The sequence below is a fragment of the Pleurodeles waltl genome, chromosome 4_1, assembly GCF_031143425.1.
Source record: "Pleurodeles waltl isolate 20211129_DDA chromosome 4_1, aPleWal1.hap1.20221129, whole genome shotgun sequence".
Lineage (NCBI taxonomy): Eukaryota > Metazoa > Chordata > Amphibia > Caudata > Salamandridae > Pleurodeles > Pleurodeles waltl.
Window position 1 is genome coordinate 746122296 of NC_090442.1, and position 18243 is coordinate 746140538.

Here is an 18243-nt window from a genome sequence, read left to right on the forward strand (position 1 = left end):
TACCATGCTCATGCACTGTTACCCTCACCTATGGTATAGTGCACCCTGCCTTAGGGCTGTAAGGCCTGCTAGAGGGGTGTCTTACCTATACTGCATAGGCAGTGAGAGGCTGGCATGGCACCCTGAGGGGAGTGCCATGTCGACTTACTCGTTTTGTCCTCACTAGCACACACAAGCTGGCAAGCAGTGTGTCTGTGCTGAGTGAGAGGTCTCCAGGGTGGCATAAGACATGCTGCAGCCCTTAGAGACCTTCCTTGGCATCAGGGCCCTTGGTACTAGAAGTACCAGTTACAAGGGACTTATCTGGATGCCAGGGTCTGCCAATTGTGGATACAAAAGTACAGGTTAGGGAAAGAACACTGGTGCTGGGGCCTGGTTAGCAGGCCTCAGCACACTTTCAATTGTAAACATAGCATCAGCAAAGGCAAAAAGTCAGGGGGCAACCATGCCAAGGAGGCATTTCCTTACAGCTGGTAAATCTGCAAACCAAGGCCAGTGACTTCAAAGTCCCTGCTGCCTTTGATATGCAACCCCTAGTTTCCCCCTGACCTGGGAGAGGCAATCCCCTGCCCTGAGGCCCATTTTGCACCAAGACAGGTGGGAAAAATAGTCAAGAGGCGTGTCACACACAGGCTGAGCACACCCCTAGAGGGGGGCAGCCTGAAGTGAACACAAAAAAAAGAGAATTCCACCATCTTGTGTGTGGTGAAATTAGGAACTATGGGACAGGGTGATGCCCACTTTCCACAGAAAGTGGTCATCTAGGGGATGTAGTGATGCCCAGGGTAAGTAGCCCTTCATTCCACTTAACACCCCTAAATTGAATACTTAAGGGGCCCTCTACCCCCAGGAAAGTAGATCACGTTAAGAATAGACTACTGGAGACCGAGGAAAAAAAAGAAGACGGACTGAAGAGAGCCAGAACTGAAGGCCTGCACCAAAGAGCAGCACAAAACCCTGCCAAGCTGCTTGCACTTCAATCCATCACTGGGCAGACTTCACCAAGAGCTCAACACTCTCTCCAAAAAACGTGGAAGACTGCCCAGCACCTCAAAAATCAGGAAAGATCTCCTTTGGAGGAGAGGAGCTGCTTCCCTGCCTGTGTAGGCACCATTTGCAAAGTTCGGTACTCTCGCCCATTGGTCATCAGACCCTCCTAGGGAACAATGAGTCAGGAGAAGATTATCTGGAGCCCATGAGGTCAGCCCTGCCACTTCCAGTCCAGTCCAGTGATGCTGACCCCTCCCAGAGGCTCCCTGTACCTATATCTGGGGTACTGTACCCCCTGGAGCAACCAGGGACCGTTGGTGGTTTATCCAGATTCCAACAGAACCAAAGCAGACCTTCCATCTAGGGACATCAGGGTCCGCAAGGCCAGTCAGGTGAGTGGCTCCACTGCCCTGTTTCTCCTTTTCACCAGGTCACCAAAACTAAGAGTAGGTTCTCTGACCAGCCAAACATGACACCTCAAAGTACCACTGCACTCAAGCCCCACAGCCAGAGTCCAATGGAGGTGATGGTGCCCACAGAATCCTAAGTCCCTTGGAGCTGAGCCTACCCTTGGGCTGGCCAAACTGGTCCCCCAGTTTCTGGCTGCAGCCTTTGTACGCAGGAACCAAGAACAGCGAGGATCTTCAGTAGGGCGACCTGACGCCTCAAATCATCACTGCACCTGAACCCCACAGCCCAAGTTTCAGTTGACCCTGCGTGCCCAAGACCCTCAAATCTTAAATGGCATAGTATCCAAGCAATTTGTGCTTGGACAAGGAACCCAACAGGACTGCGCACTCTCCCCCATTGCATGGCCTGGCAGTGGAACCACTGGCCAACTGGGTGAGGCCAGTGGTTCCAACATCCAGTTGTGAGAGAACAAATGGGAATCGGACTGGGAGGACACAATTTCCTTAAATGCGGGCAATCTTCTTATTTATATAACACGGCCTGATTGCTCAGTTCCTACACTGTTAGAAAAACGTGCTATATTTGGCAACTCTACAGGAGACCGCCTAAACTGGCACTGGTCCTTAGCATTCACACTTAAACCATGGACCCCAAGAGCTATGGGGTGGTCACTTGCAACAGTAGACTGAGAGCTTTACATACTTGGAAGTGTATGCGTTTATGTAGCACAATGTAGAGAAAAATCTCAAAGACTACAAGGCAGATGTAGCTCATTGAAGAAAATTCCTGTAAAAGCCACAGAACCTGCCTTATGAAAATCTTCCCACCTTTTTTAAGTAATTCAAGGCATGACACGCCAGCTCTTGCGGAATGGGTTGTCCCTAGGATTGCCCTATAAACACTGATGAGGTCTGTATACAATGGGGGCATAGCCTTGCCCAACATAAAGCTTAACTATTGGGCATCACAACTTCTAATGATTGAGTGCTAGCGGACCTGCGGGAGCTGTGAATACAGGCTGATAGGAGGGCTATGACCTTCAGGGGATGACAGAGTTCTATGGCGGGGAGTGATTGGAGACTGACCCAGATGGCCCAGGTCATTACAATCTGGTGAGAAGTCACTTGGGTGTTTGGTTGTCAGGGGTGACGCATCTTGGAGGCACCATTATGAGACACTGCTTTACTCCCAGACTTGACTAAATTGCAATGTTTCGAAAAAAGGGATCTTCTTGACATCTCAAAAATTGGGGATGAGTGGGGTCCTGCAGGTCTGATATATTTGGATGAATTACAACAGTATGAGCTTGCTGATACCCAGCATTATCGTTAGGTGCAGCATAAACATGCACAGACGTAATACAGCCCTCTACTGGAGTCTCTAGAGGACAACACTCATTTCCAATAGCCCACTTGTGGTCATCAGATCAAAACTGGAGACTGACCTGGGGTGCTGGATGACAGAGTTTGGGAGGAGGCATGTAGATCCCAGAGAGAAGCTGTGCTCAGATCAGGCTTCCGTCTCATCCAGCCGAAGATTCTCCATAGGGCATATTTCACCAGAACACGATTATTTAGGACTGGGAGGGCACATACTGACAGATGCCTTCAGGGTTGTCAAAGAACAGAAACCAGGATTTAGAATGATCAAACACCCTATATATAAGCTTCTCTTTCACAGTGTTGCACTGGAGGCCTTGCAAGATGTTGTACAGATGTGGAAAGGTGGGGGCGACCCCAGGAGTGACCCGATGGGCCCAAAATATGGGCCAGAGGAAAGCATCTTGGAGAGAAGTATGGCATTTTTCCATTCATGACAAATTTTGGTTCACATGTTCTTTTGCTGGTTTTCAGGCCAGTTTCATAGGACCCTATTTCTTAAAAGATTGCTTTGTCACACCAGGGTTGGGGATCACTTTCCAAATGAATAGTGAGGTGAACTCTTCTCCAATTGGGAAACTGAACCCTTGACTTTACTGGAGAACCCTTCAGAGCCAAAACAATATCCTTCCTTCAATCCCAAGTAGTTATTTGGTGACAACCCATTGTACTATGATGAACTGGCTATTAAGATCACAGGGTCACAGCTATAGACAACAACCCCTTTAAGAAGAATGGGGCCAAAGACCTTTATATCAAAGCTTATTTTAATATGTGACTTATTAAAATTGTGACTGACAGTTATTCCCCTGAATGCAAATGTTAGCCAAGTGAAATTTAGTGTGTCTTGTATGAAGTGTCTCTATTCTAGTCAATACCACAAACCCATCCAATCCCTGAAAAATAACAGAGTGAGACATGCTAACATTTTCAATGATGTTTTAATTTGGGATTGTTCAACCCTACTAGAGGTAGTGGGTTAAAAACAAAGTAATTCCTGCCACAACAAAGCAAAGGTATTGGTCATGTTGGATACAAGTTGGGATACTTGCATTCAGATCGTACCAGACAGGAGATTTGGTTGCGGTGACCCAACAGAAGGACAGTATGTACTAGCCCAATACATGTATGTTTTGCCTTCTGGAATCTTATAATATGATACAAAGACTCCCGCTGATGTGTTTCAGCTTCTTTTTGTAACTCAGAGGTACTACTTTACTTGAAATTCCCTTAGGTGCATAGCTAACATCTTTTAGATCGACTTGTGGAGTGAAAGGACAAGCCATCCAACAAAGGTCTCAGTCTCATCAAATGCAGTGCTGAATTTCTCATAATGGGATTATATCCATTCACCACTTTAAAAGCAAATTCATAATTTCCATGATGATGCAGGATTTTTGTGAGAGTTTCAACTGTTCCTAGATTTAAAAAAAAGTGTATGTGGCTTTAAATGCTTGTGAGTTCGTTTGTAAAAGACAAAGAAGCTGCTAAACTGAATTACATTTTCAACTAACTCTAGAAATCGGTCTTCCTTGTCCAAAGAATGCACTGGCGGATTACAGAAAATGCACAGGGATAGAAGCGTGCTAATGCTGAACACATAAAAACCACAGCCAAGGAACTCATCTTTATTGCTAGTCACATTATTCGCATGCTGATAGTGCACCTTGTCAGGTGGAAAAATGCCAAAGTCCAGTGGATTGAAAATCGAGCTGCCATATTTTAAGCCCAAATAAAGTAAATAGTTGTCTACCATATCTTATCATTATACATCCTGACAGAAAAAGTATCTTCAATGGTACCCGATGAACAAGGTTGTCGAAGTGGAGGAGCTACCCAAACATCACAAAGTTAAAGTTAGGGCAAAGATTCAAACATCTCAAAGCTTCTGAATGAGGAACCTCTGGCAGTGGGGAATTAGCCTCTGCAGTACATGGCTAAAAAACAGGTATTGGCGGTTGGAGGATTATAAGCGCTGGAGGAAAAATTCATGGCTGCTGAGTCAATGAGGGTTTTTGTTACAGGAGCAAATCAGATGGAAAATGGTGTGCAAGAATGCTGTAAGCATAATTACAAGGTATATGTCTATATCATGAGTATAACTTGTTCTGGATACTGAAATTGGTCTTTGAGGGACAGGAGTCTGGAAAGATAAGGAGGAGTCATTAAAAGTATCTGTGTTCCATGACAATATTCCCAATAAGAAAAACAAGTATAAATGTTTCAAAGACCGTTTAAAAGCAATGGTTCAACATAGAGGAATTGGACGGGAGTGTGGCATCATATCAGGTTAAGAGAATGACTCTTCTTCTTTAACTTGTTTCTTGATTTGGGGTACCTACTCTTAGTTTATCAATAGGCCTAGGGTACAAACCTTCATCTGAAGAATATACTTGGAAGACAAATGTGCCCATGTTTCACAGCCTCAAAAATAAGCTACTTTTTAACTGAGCAGTAAAGGGCTGTGACATTGATTACCATTGGCAATCTGACTGGCGTTTTCAATATGCTCAGTGTAGATATGCACAATTTGGGTGCAGCTCTGCATGGCTCCATGCCCAATAGTCCCCACTATAAGAAACTATGTGGCTGCCAAAAGGGTTTGATTTCTAAAACACTGTTCACCGCAGAGCATGCAAGTATGCACAAGGTATAAAGATAATCACACTGGGTGGTGAAGATGGTGTTAGTGGTGCAAATGTGGTGCCAGCTGACCTGACAAAGTAGAAAGCGTGCCATTGGGAAACTACGCAGAGGAGTGCAGAAAAAGCCGTTATGTGCAACATTCTAACACGTGAGGGGTATTGGAACTGACTGTGCAATCTCTGCTTCAGTCTAGGTGAAAGGTCTGAGGAATTCCAGTGGGTGGTCACTAGGAAATGCTTCCTAGAGGACACAAAGGAGACTATTGATAAGGCTAACAAAACAGTGCTCCCTGCAGCATGGCCTAAAGGAAAGATCTGAATATAAGACAATTACGTTTTAGTGGAATTTGGAGTGGTGTGAAAACCACAGCACCATGAGACATTACTGTCGCTACTACTAAAAGCAGGAAGCCAAAGAAATCCAAAGAGCAGACAGACAAAAAAGTCAACACTTTAATATGCCCAAACTTCACAAATTGGGAAGAGGAATATATATGGACAGATCTGTGTAGACTAACATAATGAGGCAGCTAGCACACTACTCCCCAACTGAAACAATGCCTACACGTTGACAGAGCTGTGTCAAAGAGTAAGGGGAACTGAGTGATGGCTGTGGGCAGTAATAGACACATAACGTTGTGCAGCTAAGACCCTAAGGATCTTGTTGGACTTTCTCGGACACACAGGAGTGTGACCATCAAATCTCACAAGAGCAGTAAGCAAACAGCAGTGATTCCAACAAATGAGAGTTCGTCATTTGCAAATTGAAATTCAAATGGGTGTTCCCGTATGGACTGAACTCTCAGCATGGAGCAATACCAGCATCACATCACGTCACAGATCCACTGGAACATTCAACATACAATATTTTCCAGTCCACACCAGGCACACCTGAAGCCATAGCAAACAAAGGGAAAGACTCCAAAGTAATGAACAGATGCAGGATGCAAATGATCATATTGGCACTACATTGTTATTCAAACAGAAAGTATATACTTTAGGAATTTTAAATCCTAGACCAGGGTTTAAAGCATAATAATTCAACATATGAATAAGAATTGTGATCATTAAGGAGGGTGAGGACGATGCTGTAACACTCTAAGGTTTAGTGTCATTATAGCTTACGCTCTTGTACACCCATACCTCAGGCTTGTTCTTGTGGTGCAACTGCTTATGTGTCACAATTGTATTTCTCACTTTACTTGTTTTTGTTTCTTATTTTGCTGTAGCTAAACAGCCCTCGATAAAATACAAGCCCTGATGAAAAGGAAAAGGTTGGGTTTTTGAGTGTAGTTTTTAGTATTTTCTAATGTTGGGCTGGTTGGTGACATTTCAATGTGAGGAGAGAATGCAAGCAAAGATTTCCAGGGCTACACTCCATTTCTTATGATGGCATGGCATGACTTGCCTATCATGGTTTCAGCAGTCACAACCTAGATGGCATCTACAGGTAAAACCTAACAAAACTCTACCAGAATGTGGACAGGTCAGACACTTGAGACGTTGAATGCAAGTGAACATGGGACAACATGCCTGAAAAGAACACAGATTTGTTCATGTAAATATTACATTTTTGCCTTTGATGCACAAACTACCTGCACGTCGTTAGGCTTCGGCTTGCCACAATAATACATCATTTGAATTACTGGAAAGAAAGGAAGACAAGAGGGTTCGTGGCGGGGGCTGGTATGGTGTAGTGTTTGTGTGTGTTAGTTACAATGCTCTGTGTGCACACGACTTCCAGTGGACAAAAGGTTCCAGACAGGAATCTAAATAGTTCAAGCAACATAGTAAGTCAATAAGGAAGTTCTGAATTCACTGAATAAGAAATGCAAGAAAAGGGTCATGAAAGCAGGGCTAGGATATATTTGAGGGATTGTCACACTCCAGGTAGGCAATGATCTTTCGTCTTACAGTTTCATCATTCTTTTGAACACAGATTATAGTTTCACCGTACAATCAAGGAAGATCATTGTCATTCCGTCTGAAATGAGGGATAATGTAAAACTGTGCAACATTCTACACAAAATTCTACTCTGTTATAAATTCAAGTGAGCGAGGCCATGCAGGCTTAATGGGTGCACCTTTAAAGACAGCTTATATAAATAAATAAAAACTGCCAGCCTAAATAAAGTATCTGCACTATGCCTTCTCCCCCCACTCCCACCACCAGTGTGCCGCAATTTCTACAACAGTTCACCTGCAAAACTGGTCATCTTATGACAGTGGTGAGCCCCAATAGGAGGTCATGGACAGCTGCTTTCCTGTTCACAAAGAGCACAGCAATGTACTGACTGCATTTATTGATAAACAATTTCCTTGTGTATTTCTTCATATTTTGTTGCTATTTTTCTCAAAGGCTACACTCAAACTGACACACATCATCATATAAATGCTTGGAATTGTCATCTTTGAGTCCCTAACATAAGTAAAATGCAAATTGTTGCTGTTGACTTACCGCCATTGCAATAGCCATATCAGATTCTGTGACAGTGTCCATGGGCGAAGAGATGAGAGGGGTTTTCAGGGTGATCTTTCGAGTGAGAGCTGAGGTCAAATCCTGAAATAAACATCAGAAATGGATTAACAGTCCATAGAGACATTCATGTCACACTCAGTTTTTGACATTATCTACACCTCAACGCTAAGAAATGTTTTAATGATGGACACATATGTTTATTGTGAATTCAAACAACAGAGCCAACAAAGAAGGTATCACAAACTACAGACTTTATAGTCTTGTATCTTCCTTGACGTTTTGGCGCCCCCTCCATCTTCTATGGGTCATGGTCTGTTAATTTTAGGTTCGTAGAAATATCTTGAGATTCTTGGTAATTAAGAGTAATATTTGCTTAGTTCTTTTAAATCGATCCTTTTAACCCTATCATTACCAGCTGTGCCAGATAGAAACATTTTGTGAAAAACAAACTTTTATTATGTACAAAGAATAAAAATTATTTTGGAAGATAGTTTTATCCAGTAGAAATATCTGACTGAAAACTAAATAAGATATGGCTGCATCCCTACAAACTATTACTTCCATCTTCTGGAATTTCCATTGCAGTAGACAGCATAAGTGCACATACTGGAGATATTATACCGAATTAGTAACGCCACAGTAGCAGGGATATTGGAACTGGCCTTGAACATTTGCATTGGAAGGAAGACCACTCACCGTCACTGGCCAGCAGCTTTATCGGCATAGGAAACATGACACATCAAGTGAAAAGAAACTTTAAAGACCCATGATACGATACACTAAGAGCATAGATTGATCAAAGGCACTAAAACACAATTATCAACTTTCAAAGCTCAAAACAAATGAGGTTACACTCCTTTAATGGAAATAAATTCCACTGCTTCTAGTACCCAAGCTGACTGAGGATGTGAGCACACCCATGCAAAAGGTGAGGGTGGGTGGGGTGGGGGGCGGGCGAGAGAACAGCAACATGTGGTAGGGAAGGTGTCAAGTTATTAACAGAAGAAGGAATTCCAAGAGTACTATCATACACCCTAATATAGCAAGAGAATTGGTGTTTTATGATGTGATCTATGTCAAGTGTGCATGACAGAATTTCGATCCAAGCAACACTGGCATAGACTTTCAATGACCTAATGAGAAAATATGTAGTACTGAGTTTAGGTAAAAGTAAACACTATATATAAAACTGCCAAAATGTATAGACTATTGAAGTTGATCCTCATATCATGCACAATACAGTGGTAAAATGTCAGTTTCTCAAGGACAGAATGCAAGTGGCAATGTTGGATGGCCTGATGTTATAGAAATCTAAACTGAAAGAACCTCATTCACCAAATGTTTCTTTGATATCAGCAAGCCAGGGACGATCTGTAGAGCTCCTTTGAGACTGCTGTGTCAGGGAATCTACTTGAGACCAAAATATTCTGATAGCCCTGTGGGAAGCTGGCGTGGTGTGTGGTGAGCCCCTATGGTGTTATCACCGTATACCAGGTCCAGCTATTCCTTATTAGTGAAGTGTAGGCAGTGCCTAGACAGCCAGGGCTCTCTAGTGGTAGCTGTGGATGAGCAACCAAGTCTTATCTCAGAGACAGGCAAAGCTTATGCAATACCACTATAGTCTCACAGCACTATCACACATGAAAGAATCACACAGCGTTAAAAACATAAATTGTACTTTTTATGGTAAAATAAATACTAGAATAGTGATAGGCAGTCCCCCCCAACTGAAGGTAAGTAAACACACTAAATATATACTGTAGGAAGTTGGCTCTGTATGTGCTATTTCAAAGTAAGGAATAGCATGCACAGAGTCCAAGGGTTCCCCTTAGAGGTAAAATAGTGGTAAAAATAGATAATACTAATGCTCTATTTTGTGGTAGTGTGGTCGAGCAGTAGGCTTATCCAAGGAGTAGTGTTAAGCATTTGTTGTACATACACATAGACAATAAATGAGGTACACACACTCAGAGACAAAATCCAGCCAATAGGTTTTGTTATAGAAAAATATCTTTTCTTAGTTTATTTTAAGAACCACAGGTTCAAATCTAACATGTAATATCTTGTTTGAAAGGTATTGCAGGTAAGTACATTAGGAACTTTGAATCATTTCAATTGCATGTATACTTTTCAAGTTATTCACAAATAGCTATTTTAAAAGTGGACACAGTGCAATTTTCACAGTTCCTGGGGGAGGTAAGTTTTTGTTAGTTTTACCAGGTAAGTAAGACACTTACAGGGTTCAGTTCTTGGTCCAAGGTAGCCCACCGTTGGGGGTTCAGAGCAACCCCAAAGTTACCACACCAGCAGCTCAGGGCCGGTCAGGTGCAGAGTTCAAAGTGGTGCCCAAAACGCATAGGCTTCAATGGAGAGAAGGGGGTGCCCCGGTTCCAGTCTGCCAGCAGGTAAGTACCCGCGTCTTCGGAGGGCGGACCAGGGGGGTTTTGTAGGGCACCGGGGGGGACACAAGCCCACACAGAAATTTCACCCTCAGCGGCGCGGGGGCGGCCGGGTGCAGTGTTAGAACAAGCGTCGGGTTCGCAATGGAAGTCAATGAGAGATCAAGGGATCTCTTCAGCGCTGCAGGCAGGCAAGGGGGCTTCCTCGGGGAAACCTCCACCTGGGCAAGGGAGAGGGACTCCTGGGGGTCACTTCTGCAGTGAAAGTCCGGTCCTTCAGGTCCTGGGGGCTGCGGGTGCAGGGTCTTTTCCAGGCGTCGGGACTTAGGTTTCAGAGAGTCGCGGTCAGGGGAAGCCTCGGGATTCCCTCTGCAGGCGGCGCTGTGGGGGCTCAGGGGGGACAGGTTTTGGTACTCACAGTCGTAGAGTAGTCCGGGGGTCCTCCCTGAGGTGTTGGTTCTCCACCAGCCGAGTCGGGGTCGCCGGGTGCAGTGTTGCAAGTCTCACGCTTCTTGCGGGGAGATTGCAGGGTTCTTTAAAGCTGCTTCTTTGGATAAAGTTGCAGTCTTTTTGGAGCAGGTCCGCTGTCCTCGGGAGGTTCTTGTCGTCGTCGAAGCAGGGCAGTCCTCAGAGGATTCAGAGGTCGCTGGTCCCTTTGGAAGGCGTCGCTGGAGCAGAGTTTCTTTGGAAGGCAGGAGACAGGCCGGTGAGTTTCTGGAGCCAAGGCAGTTGTTGTCTTCTGGTCTTCCTCTGCAGGGGTTTTCAGCTAGGCAGTCCTTCTTCTTGTAGTTGCAGGAATCTAATTTTCTAGGGTTCAGGGTAGCCCTTAAATACTAAATTTAAGGGCGTGTTTAGGTCTGGGGGGTTAGTAGCCAATGGCTACTAGCCCGGAGGGTGGGTACACCCTCTTTGTGCCTCCTCCCAAGGGGAGGGGGTCACAATCCTAACCCTATTGGGGGAATCCTCCATCTGCAAGATGGAGGATTTCTAAAAGTTAGAGTCACCTCAGCTCAGGACACCTTAGGGGCTGTCCTGACTGGCCAGTGACTCCTCCTTGTTGCTTTCTTTGTTCCCTCCAACCTTGCCGCCAAAAGTGGGGGCCGTGGCCGGAGGGGGCGGGCAACTCCACTAAGCTGGAGTGCCCTGCTGGGCTGTGACAAAGGGGTGAGCCTTTGAGGCTCACCGCCAGGTGTTACAGCTCCTGCCTGGGGGAGGTGTTAGCATCTCCACCCAGTGCAGGCTTTGTTACTGGCCTCAGAGTGACAAAGGCACTCTCCCCATGGGGCCAGCAACATGTCTCTAGTGTGGCAGGCTTCTGGAACTAGTCAGCCTACACAGACAGTCGGTTAAGTTTCAGGGGGCACCTCTAAGGTGCCCTCTGGGGTGTATTTTGCAATAAAATGTACACTGGCATCAGTGTGCATTTATTGTGCTGAGAAGTTTGATACCAAACTTCCCAGTTTTCAGTGTAGCCATTATGGTGCTGTGGAGTTCGTGTTTGACAAACTCCCAGACCATATACTCTTATGGCTACCCTGCACTTACAATGTCTAAGGTTTTGTTTAGACACTGTAGGGGTACCATGCTCATGCACTGGTACCCTCACCTATGGTATAGTGCACCCTGCCTTAGGGCTGTAAGGCCTGCTAGAGGGGTGACTGACCTATACTTGCATAGGCAGTGAGAGGCTGGCATGGCACCCTGAGGGGAGTGCCATCTCGACTTACTCGTTTTGCTCTCACTAGCACACACAAGCTGGCAAGCAGTGTGTCTGTGCTGAGTGAGAGGTCTCCAGGGTGGCATAAGACATGCTGCAGCCCTTAGAGACCTTCCTTGGCATCAGGGCCCTTGGTACTAGAAGTACCAGTTACAAGGGACTTATCTGGATGCCAGGGTCTGCCAATTGTGGATACAAAAGTACAGGTTAGGGAAAGAACACTGGTGCTGGGGCCTGGTTAGCAGGCCTCAGCACACTTTCAATTGTAAACATAGCATCAGCAAAGGCAAAAATTCAGGGGGCAACCATGCCAAGGAGGCATTTCCTTACACAACCCCCCCCCCCAAACGAAAGAGGATGAGACTAACCTTTCCCAAGAGAGTCTTCATTTTCTAAGTGGAGGAACCTGGAAAGGCCATCTGCATTGGCATGGGCAGTCCCAGGTCTGTGTTCCACTATAAAGTCCATTCCCTGTAGGGAGATGGACCACCTCAACAGTTTAGGATTTTCACCTTTCATTTGCATCAGCCATTTGAGAGGTCTGTGGTCAGTTTGAACTAGGAAGTGAGTCCCAAAGAGGTATGGTCTCAGCTTCTTCAGGGACCAAACCACAGCAAAGGCCTCCCTCTCAAGGGCACTCCAACGCTGCTCCCTGGGGAGTAACCTCCTGCTAATGAAAGCAACAGGCTGGTCAAGGCCATCATCATTTGTTTGGGACAAAACTGCCCCTATCCCATGTTCAGAGGCATCTGTCTGCACAATGAACTGCTTAGAATAATCTGGAGCTTTTAGAACTGGTGCTGAGCACATTGCTTGTTTCAGGGTGTCAAAGGCCTGTTGGCATTCTACAGTCCAGTTCACTTTCTTGGGCATTTTCTTGGAGGTGAGTTCAGTGAGGGCTGTCACAATGGATCCATATCCCTTCACAAACCTCCTGTAATACCCAGTCAAGCAAAGGAATGCCCTGACTTGAGTCTGGGTTTTTGGAGCTACCCAGTCCAGAATAGTCTGGATCTTGGGTTGGAGTGGCTGAACTTGGCCTCCACCTACAAGGTGGCCCAAGTAAACCACAGTTCCCTGCCCTATCTGGCATTTGGATGCCTTGATAGAGAGGCCTGCAGATTGCAGAGCCTTCAAAACCTTCTTCAGGTGGACCAGGTGATCCTGCCAGGTGGAGCTAAAGACAGCAATATCATCAAGATAAGCTGTGCTAAAGGACTCCAAACCAGCAAGGACTTGATTCACCAACCTTTGGAAGGTGGCAGGGGCATTCTTTAAACCAAAGGGCATAACAGTGAACTGATAATGCCCATCAGGTGTGGAGAATGCTGTTTTCTCTTTTGCTCCAGGTGCCATTTTGATTTGCCAGTACCCTGCTGTTAAGTCAAAGGTACTTAAGAATTTGGCAGCACCTAATTTGTCTATCAGCTCATCAGCTCTAGGAATGGGATGGGCATCTGTCTTGGTGACAGAATTAAGACCTCTGTAGTCCACACAAAACCTCATCTCTCTCTTTCCATCTTTGGTGTGAGGTTTGGGGACTAAGACCACTGAGCTAGCCCAGGGGCTGTCAGAGCGCTCAATTACTCCCAATTCCAGCATCTTGTGGACTTCCACCTTGATGCTTTCCTTAACATGGTCAGACTGTCTAAAAATTTTGTTTTTGACAGGCATGCTGTCTCCTGTGTCCACATCATGGGTACACAGGTGTGTCTGACCAGGGGTTAGGGAGAAGAGTTCAGGAAACTGTTGTAGGACTCTCCTACAATCAGCTTGCTGTTGGCCAGAGAGGGTGTCTGAGTAGATCACTCCATCTACTGAGCCATCTTTTGGGTCTGATGACAGAAGATCAGGGAGAGGTTCACTCTCTGCCTCCTGATCCTCATCTGTTACCATCAACAGATTTACATCAGCCCTGTCATGGAAGAGCTTAAGGCGGTTCACATGGATCACCCTCTTGGGGCTCCTGCTTGTGCCCAGGTCCACCAGGTAGGTGACCTGACTCTTCCTTTCTAGCACTGGGTAAGGGCCACTCCATTTGTCCTGAAGCGCCCTGGGAGCCACAGGCTCCAGAACCCAGACTTTCTGCCCTGGTTGGAACTCAACCATTGTAGCCTTTTGGTCATACCAAAACTTCTGGAGTTGTTGGCTGGCCTCAAGGTTTTTGCTTGCCTTTTCCATGTACTCTGCCATTCTAGAGCGAAGGCCAAGTACATAGTCCACTATGTCCTGTTTAGGCTCATGAAGAGGTCTCTCCCAGCCTTCTTTAACAAGAGCAAGTGGTCCCCTTACAGGGTGACCAAACAGAAGTTCAAAGGGTGAGAATCCTACTCCCTTCTGTGGCACCTCTCTTTAAGCGAAAAGCAGACATGGCAAGAGGACATCCCATCTCCTTTTGAGCTTTTCTGGGAGCCCCATGATCATGCCTTTTAATGTCTTGTTGAATCTCTCAACTAAGCCATTAGTTTGTGGATGGTATGGTGTAGTGAATTTGTAAGTCACTCCACACTCATTCCACATGTGTTTTAGGTATGCTGACATGAAGTTGGTACCTCTGTCAGACACCACTTCCTTAGGGAAACCCACTCTGGTAAAGATACCAATGAGGGCCTTGGCTACTGCAGGGGCAGTAGTCGACCTAAGGGGAATAGCTTCAGGATACCTAGTAGCATGATCCACTACTACTAGGATGTACATATTTCCTGAGGCTGTGGGAGGTTCTAGTGGACCAACTATGTCCACACCCACTCTTTCAAAGGGGACCCCCACCACTGGAAGTGGAATGAGGGGGGCCTTTGGGTGCCCACCTGTCTTACCACTGGATTGACAGGTGGGGCAGGAGAGGCAAAACTCCTTAACCTTGTGGGACATATTGGGCCAGTAGAAGTGGTTGACTAACCTCTCCCACGTCTTGGTTTGTCCCAAATGCCCAGCAAGGGGAATATCATGGGCTAAGGTCAGAATAAACTCTCTGAACGACTGAGGCACTACCACTCTCCTAGTGGCACCAGGTTTGGGGTCTCTGGCCTCAGTGTACAGGAGTCCATCTTCCCAATAGACCCTATGTGTTCCATTTTTCTTGCCCTTGGACTCTTCAGCAGCTTGCTGCCTAAGGCCTTCAAGAGAGGGACAGGTTTCTTGTCCCTTACACAGCTCCTCCCTTGAGGGTCCCCCTGGGCCCAAGAGCTCAACCTGATAAGGTTCAAGCTCCAAAGGCTCAGTTCCCTCAGAGGGCAGAACTTCTTCCTGAGAAGAGAGGTTCTCTTTTTCTGACTGTGTTGCAGTTGGTTTCCCAACGGACTTTCCTTTTCTCTTGGAAGGCTGGGCCTTTCTTCCAGACTCCAGCTCTACTTTTTCACCCTGTGCCTTGCATTGTGCTCTTGTTTTTACACACACACCAGTTCAGGGATACCCAGCATGGCTGCATGGGTTTTTAGTTCTACCTCAGCCCATGCTGAGGACTCCAGGTCATTTCCAAGCAGACAGTCTACTGGGATGTTTGAGGAGACCACCACCTGTTTCAGGCCATTGACCCCTCCCCATTCTAAAGTTACCATTGCCATGGGATGTGCTTTAGTCTGATTGTCAGCGTTGGTGACTGTATAGGTTTTTCCAGTCAGGTATTGGCCAGGGGAAACCAGTTTCTCTGTCACCATGGTGACACTGGCACCTGTATCCCTCAGGCCCTCTACACTTGTCCCATTAATAAAGAGCTGCTGCCTGTATTTTTGCATGTTAGGCGGCCAGGCAGCTAGTGTGGCTAAATCCACCCCACCCTCAGAGACTAGAGTAGCTTCAGTGTGGACCCTGATTTGCTCTGGGTACACTGTTGATCCCACTTGGAGACTAGCCATTCCAGTGTTACCTGGATTGGAGTTTGGAGTGGAACCTTTCTTGGGACAGGCCTTGTCTCCAGTTTGGTGTCCAGGCTGATTACAGCTACGACACCAGGCCTTTTTGGGATCAAAGTTTTTACCCTTGTACCCAGGATTGTTTTGTGAAGAGGCTCTGGGCCCACCCTCCTGTGCAGGTTTTTGGGGGCCTGTAGAAGACTCTTTACTATTTTTATTTTTGGCTGTCTCACCACCTTTCCCCTGGGGAGGTTTTGTGACCCCTTTCTTTTGGTCACCCCCTGTGGAAGTTTTGGACACCCTTGTCTTGACCCAATGGTCCGCCTTCTTTCCCAATTCTTGGGGAGAAATTGGTCCTAGGTCTACCAGATGCTGATGCAGTTTATCATTGAAACAATTACTTAACAGGTGTTCTTTCACAAATAAATTGTACAGCCCATCATAATTACTTACACCACTGCCTTGAATCCAACCATCTAGTGTTTTTACTGAGTAGTCTACAAAGTCAACCCAGGTCTGGCTCGAGGATTTTTGAGCCCCCCTGAATCTAATCCTATACTCCTCAGTGGAGAATCCAAAGCCCTCAATCAGGGTACCCTTCATGAGGTCATAAGATTCTGCATCTTTTCCAGAGAGTGTGAGGAGTCTATCCCTACACTTTCCTGTGAACATTTCCCAAAGGAGAGCACCCCAGTGAGATCTGTTCACTTTTCTGGTTACACAAGCCCTCTCAAAAGCTGTGAACCATTTGGTGATGTCATCACCATCTTCATATTTAGTTACAATCCCTTTAGGGATTTTCAACATGTCAGGAGAATCTCTGACCCTATTTATGTTGCTGCCACCATTGATGGGTCCTAGGCCCATCTCTTGCCTTTCCCTTTCTATGGCTAGGATCTGTCTTTCCAAAGCCAATCTTTTGGCCATCCTGGCTAACTGGATGTCCTCTTCACTGGAGTTATCCTCTGTGATTTCAGAGTTGTTGGCCCCTCCTGTGAGGGAACCAGCATCTCTGACTATTATTTGTGGAGTCAGGGCTTGAGAGGCCCTGTTCTCCCTAAATAGGACTGGTAGGGGGGAATTTTCCTCCAAGTCACTATCTTCATCCTCTGTGTTGCCATCCTCAGAGGGGTTGGCTTTTTCAAACTCTGCCAAAAGCTCCTGGAGCTGTACTTTGGTAGGTTTGGAGCCCATTGCTATTTTCTTTAGTTTACAGAGTGACCTTAGCTCTCTCATCTGTAGATGGAGGTAAGGTGTGGTGTCGAGTTCCACCACATTCACATCTGTGCTAGACATTTTGCTTCTAAAAGTTGGAATACTTTTTAAGAAACTAAAACTGGTTCTAGAATCTAATTCAAACTTGTAACAAACTTTTAAACTCTAAAAGAAATGCTAACAGGGACTAACACAAGGCCCTAGCAGGACTTTAAAGAATTTAGAAAACTTTTCAAATTGCAAAAATCAATTTCTAATGACAATTTTGGAATTTGTCGTGTGATCAGGTATTGGCTGAGTAGTCCAGCAAATGCAAAGTCTTGTACCCCACCGCTGATCCACCAATGTAGGAAGTTGGCTCTGTATGTGCTATTTCAAAGTAAGGAATAGCATGCACAGAGTCCAAGGGTTCCCCTTAGAGGTAAAATAGTGGTAAAAATAGATAATACTAATGCTCTATTTTGTGGTAGTGTGGTCGAGCAGTAGGCTTATCCAAGGAGTAGTGTTAAGCATTTGTTGTACATACACATAGACAATAAATGAGGTACACACACTCAGAGACAAAATCCAGCCAATAGGTTTTGTTATAGAAAAATATATTTTCTTAGTTTATTTTAAGAACCACAGGTTCAAATCTAACATGTAATATCTTGTTTGAAAGGTATTGCAGGTAAGTACATTAGGAACTTTGAATCATTTCAATTGCATGTATACTTTTCAAGTTATTCACAAATAGCGATTTTAAAAGTGGACACTTAGTGCAATTTTCACAGTTCCTGGGGGAGGTAAGTTTTTGTTAGTTTTACCAGGTAAGTAAGACACTTACAGGGTTCAGTTCTTGGTCCAAGGTAGCCCACCGTTGGGGGTTCAGAGCAACCCCAAAGTTACCACACCAGCAGCTCAGGGCCGGTCAGGTGCAGAGTTCAAAGTGGTGCCCAAAACGCATAGGCTTCAATGGACAGAAGGGGGTGCCCCGGTTCCAGTCTGCCAGCAGGTAAGTACCCGCGTCTTCGGAGGGCGGACCAGGGGGGTTTTGTAGGGCACCGGGGGGGACACAAGCCCACACAGAAATTTCACCCTCAGCGGCGCGGGGGCGGCCGGGTGCAGTGTTAGAACAAGCGTCGGGTTCGCAATGGAAGTCAATGAGAGATCAAGGG

The 18243-nt window shown here is 45.7% G+C and overlaps 1 protein-coding gene across 4 annotated transcripts in view; it reads right to left on the reverse strand.

Annotated features, from left to right (window-relative positions):
- IMPDH1 (inosine monophosphate dehydrogenase 1) overlaps positions 1–18243 on the reverse strand; it is a 357871-nt gene that overhangs the window by 148564 nt on the left and 191064 nt on the right. For all 4 annotated transcript variants that reach the window (XM_069229367.1, XM_069229368.1, XM_069229371.1 and 1 more), the window contains exon 4: positions 7884–7985. In XM_069229367.1, the coding sequence (XP_069085468.1) occupies positions 7884–7985 (102 nt within the window). The remainder of the gene's footprint in view (positions 1–7883; positions 7986–18243) is intronic.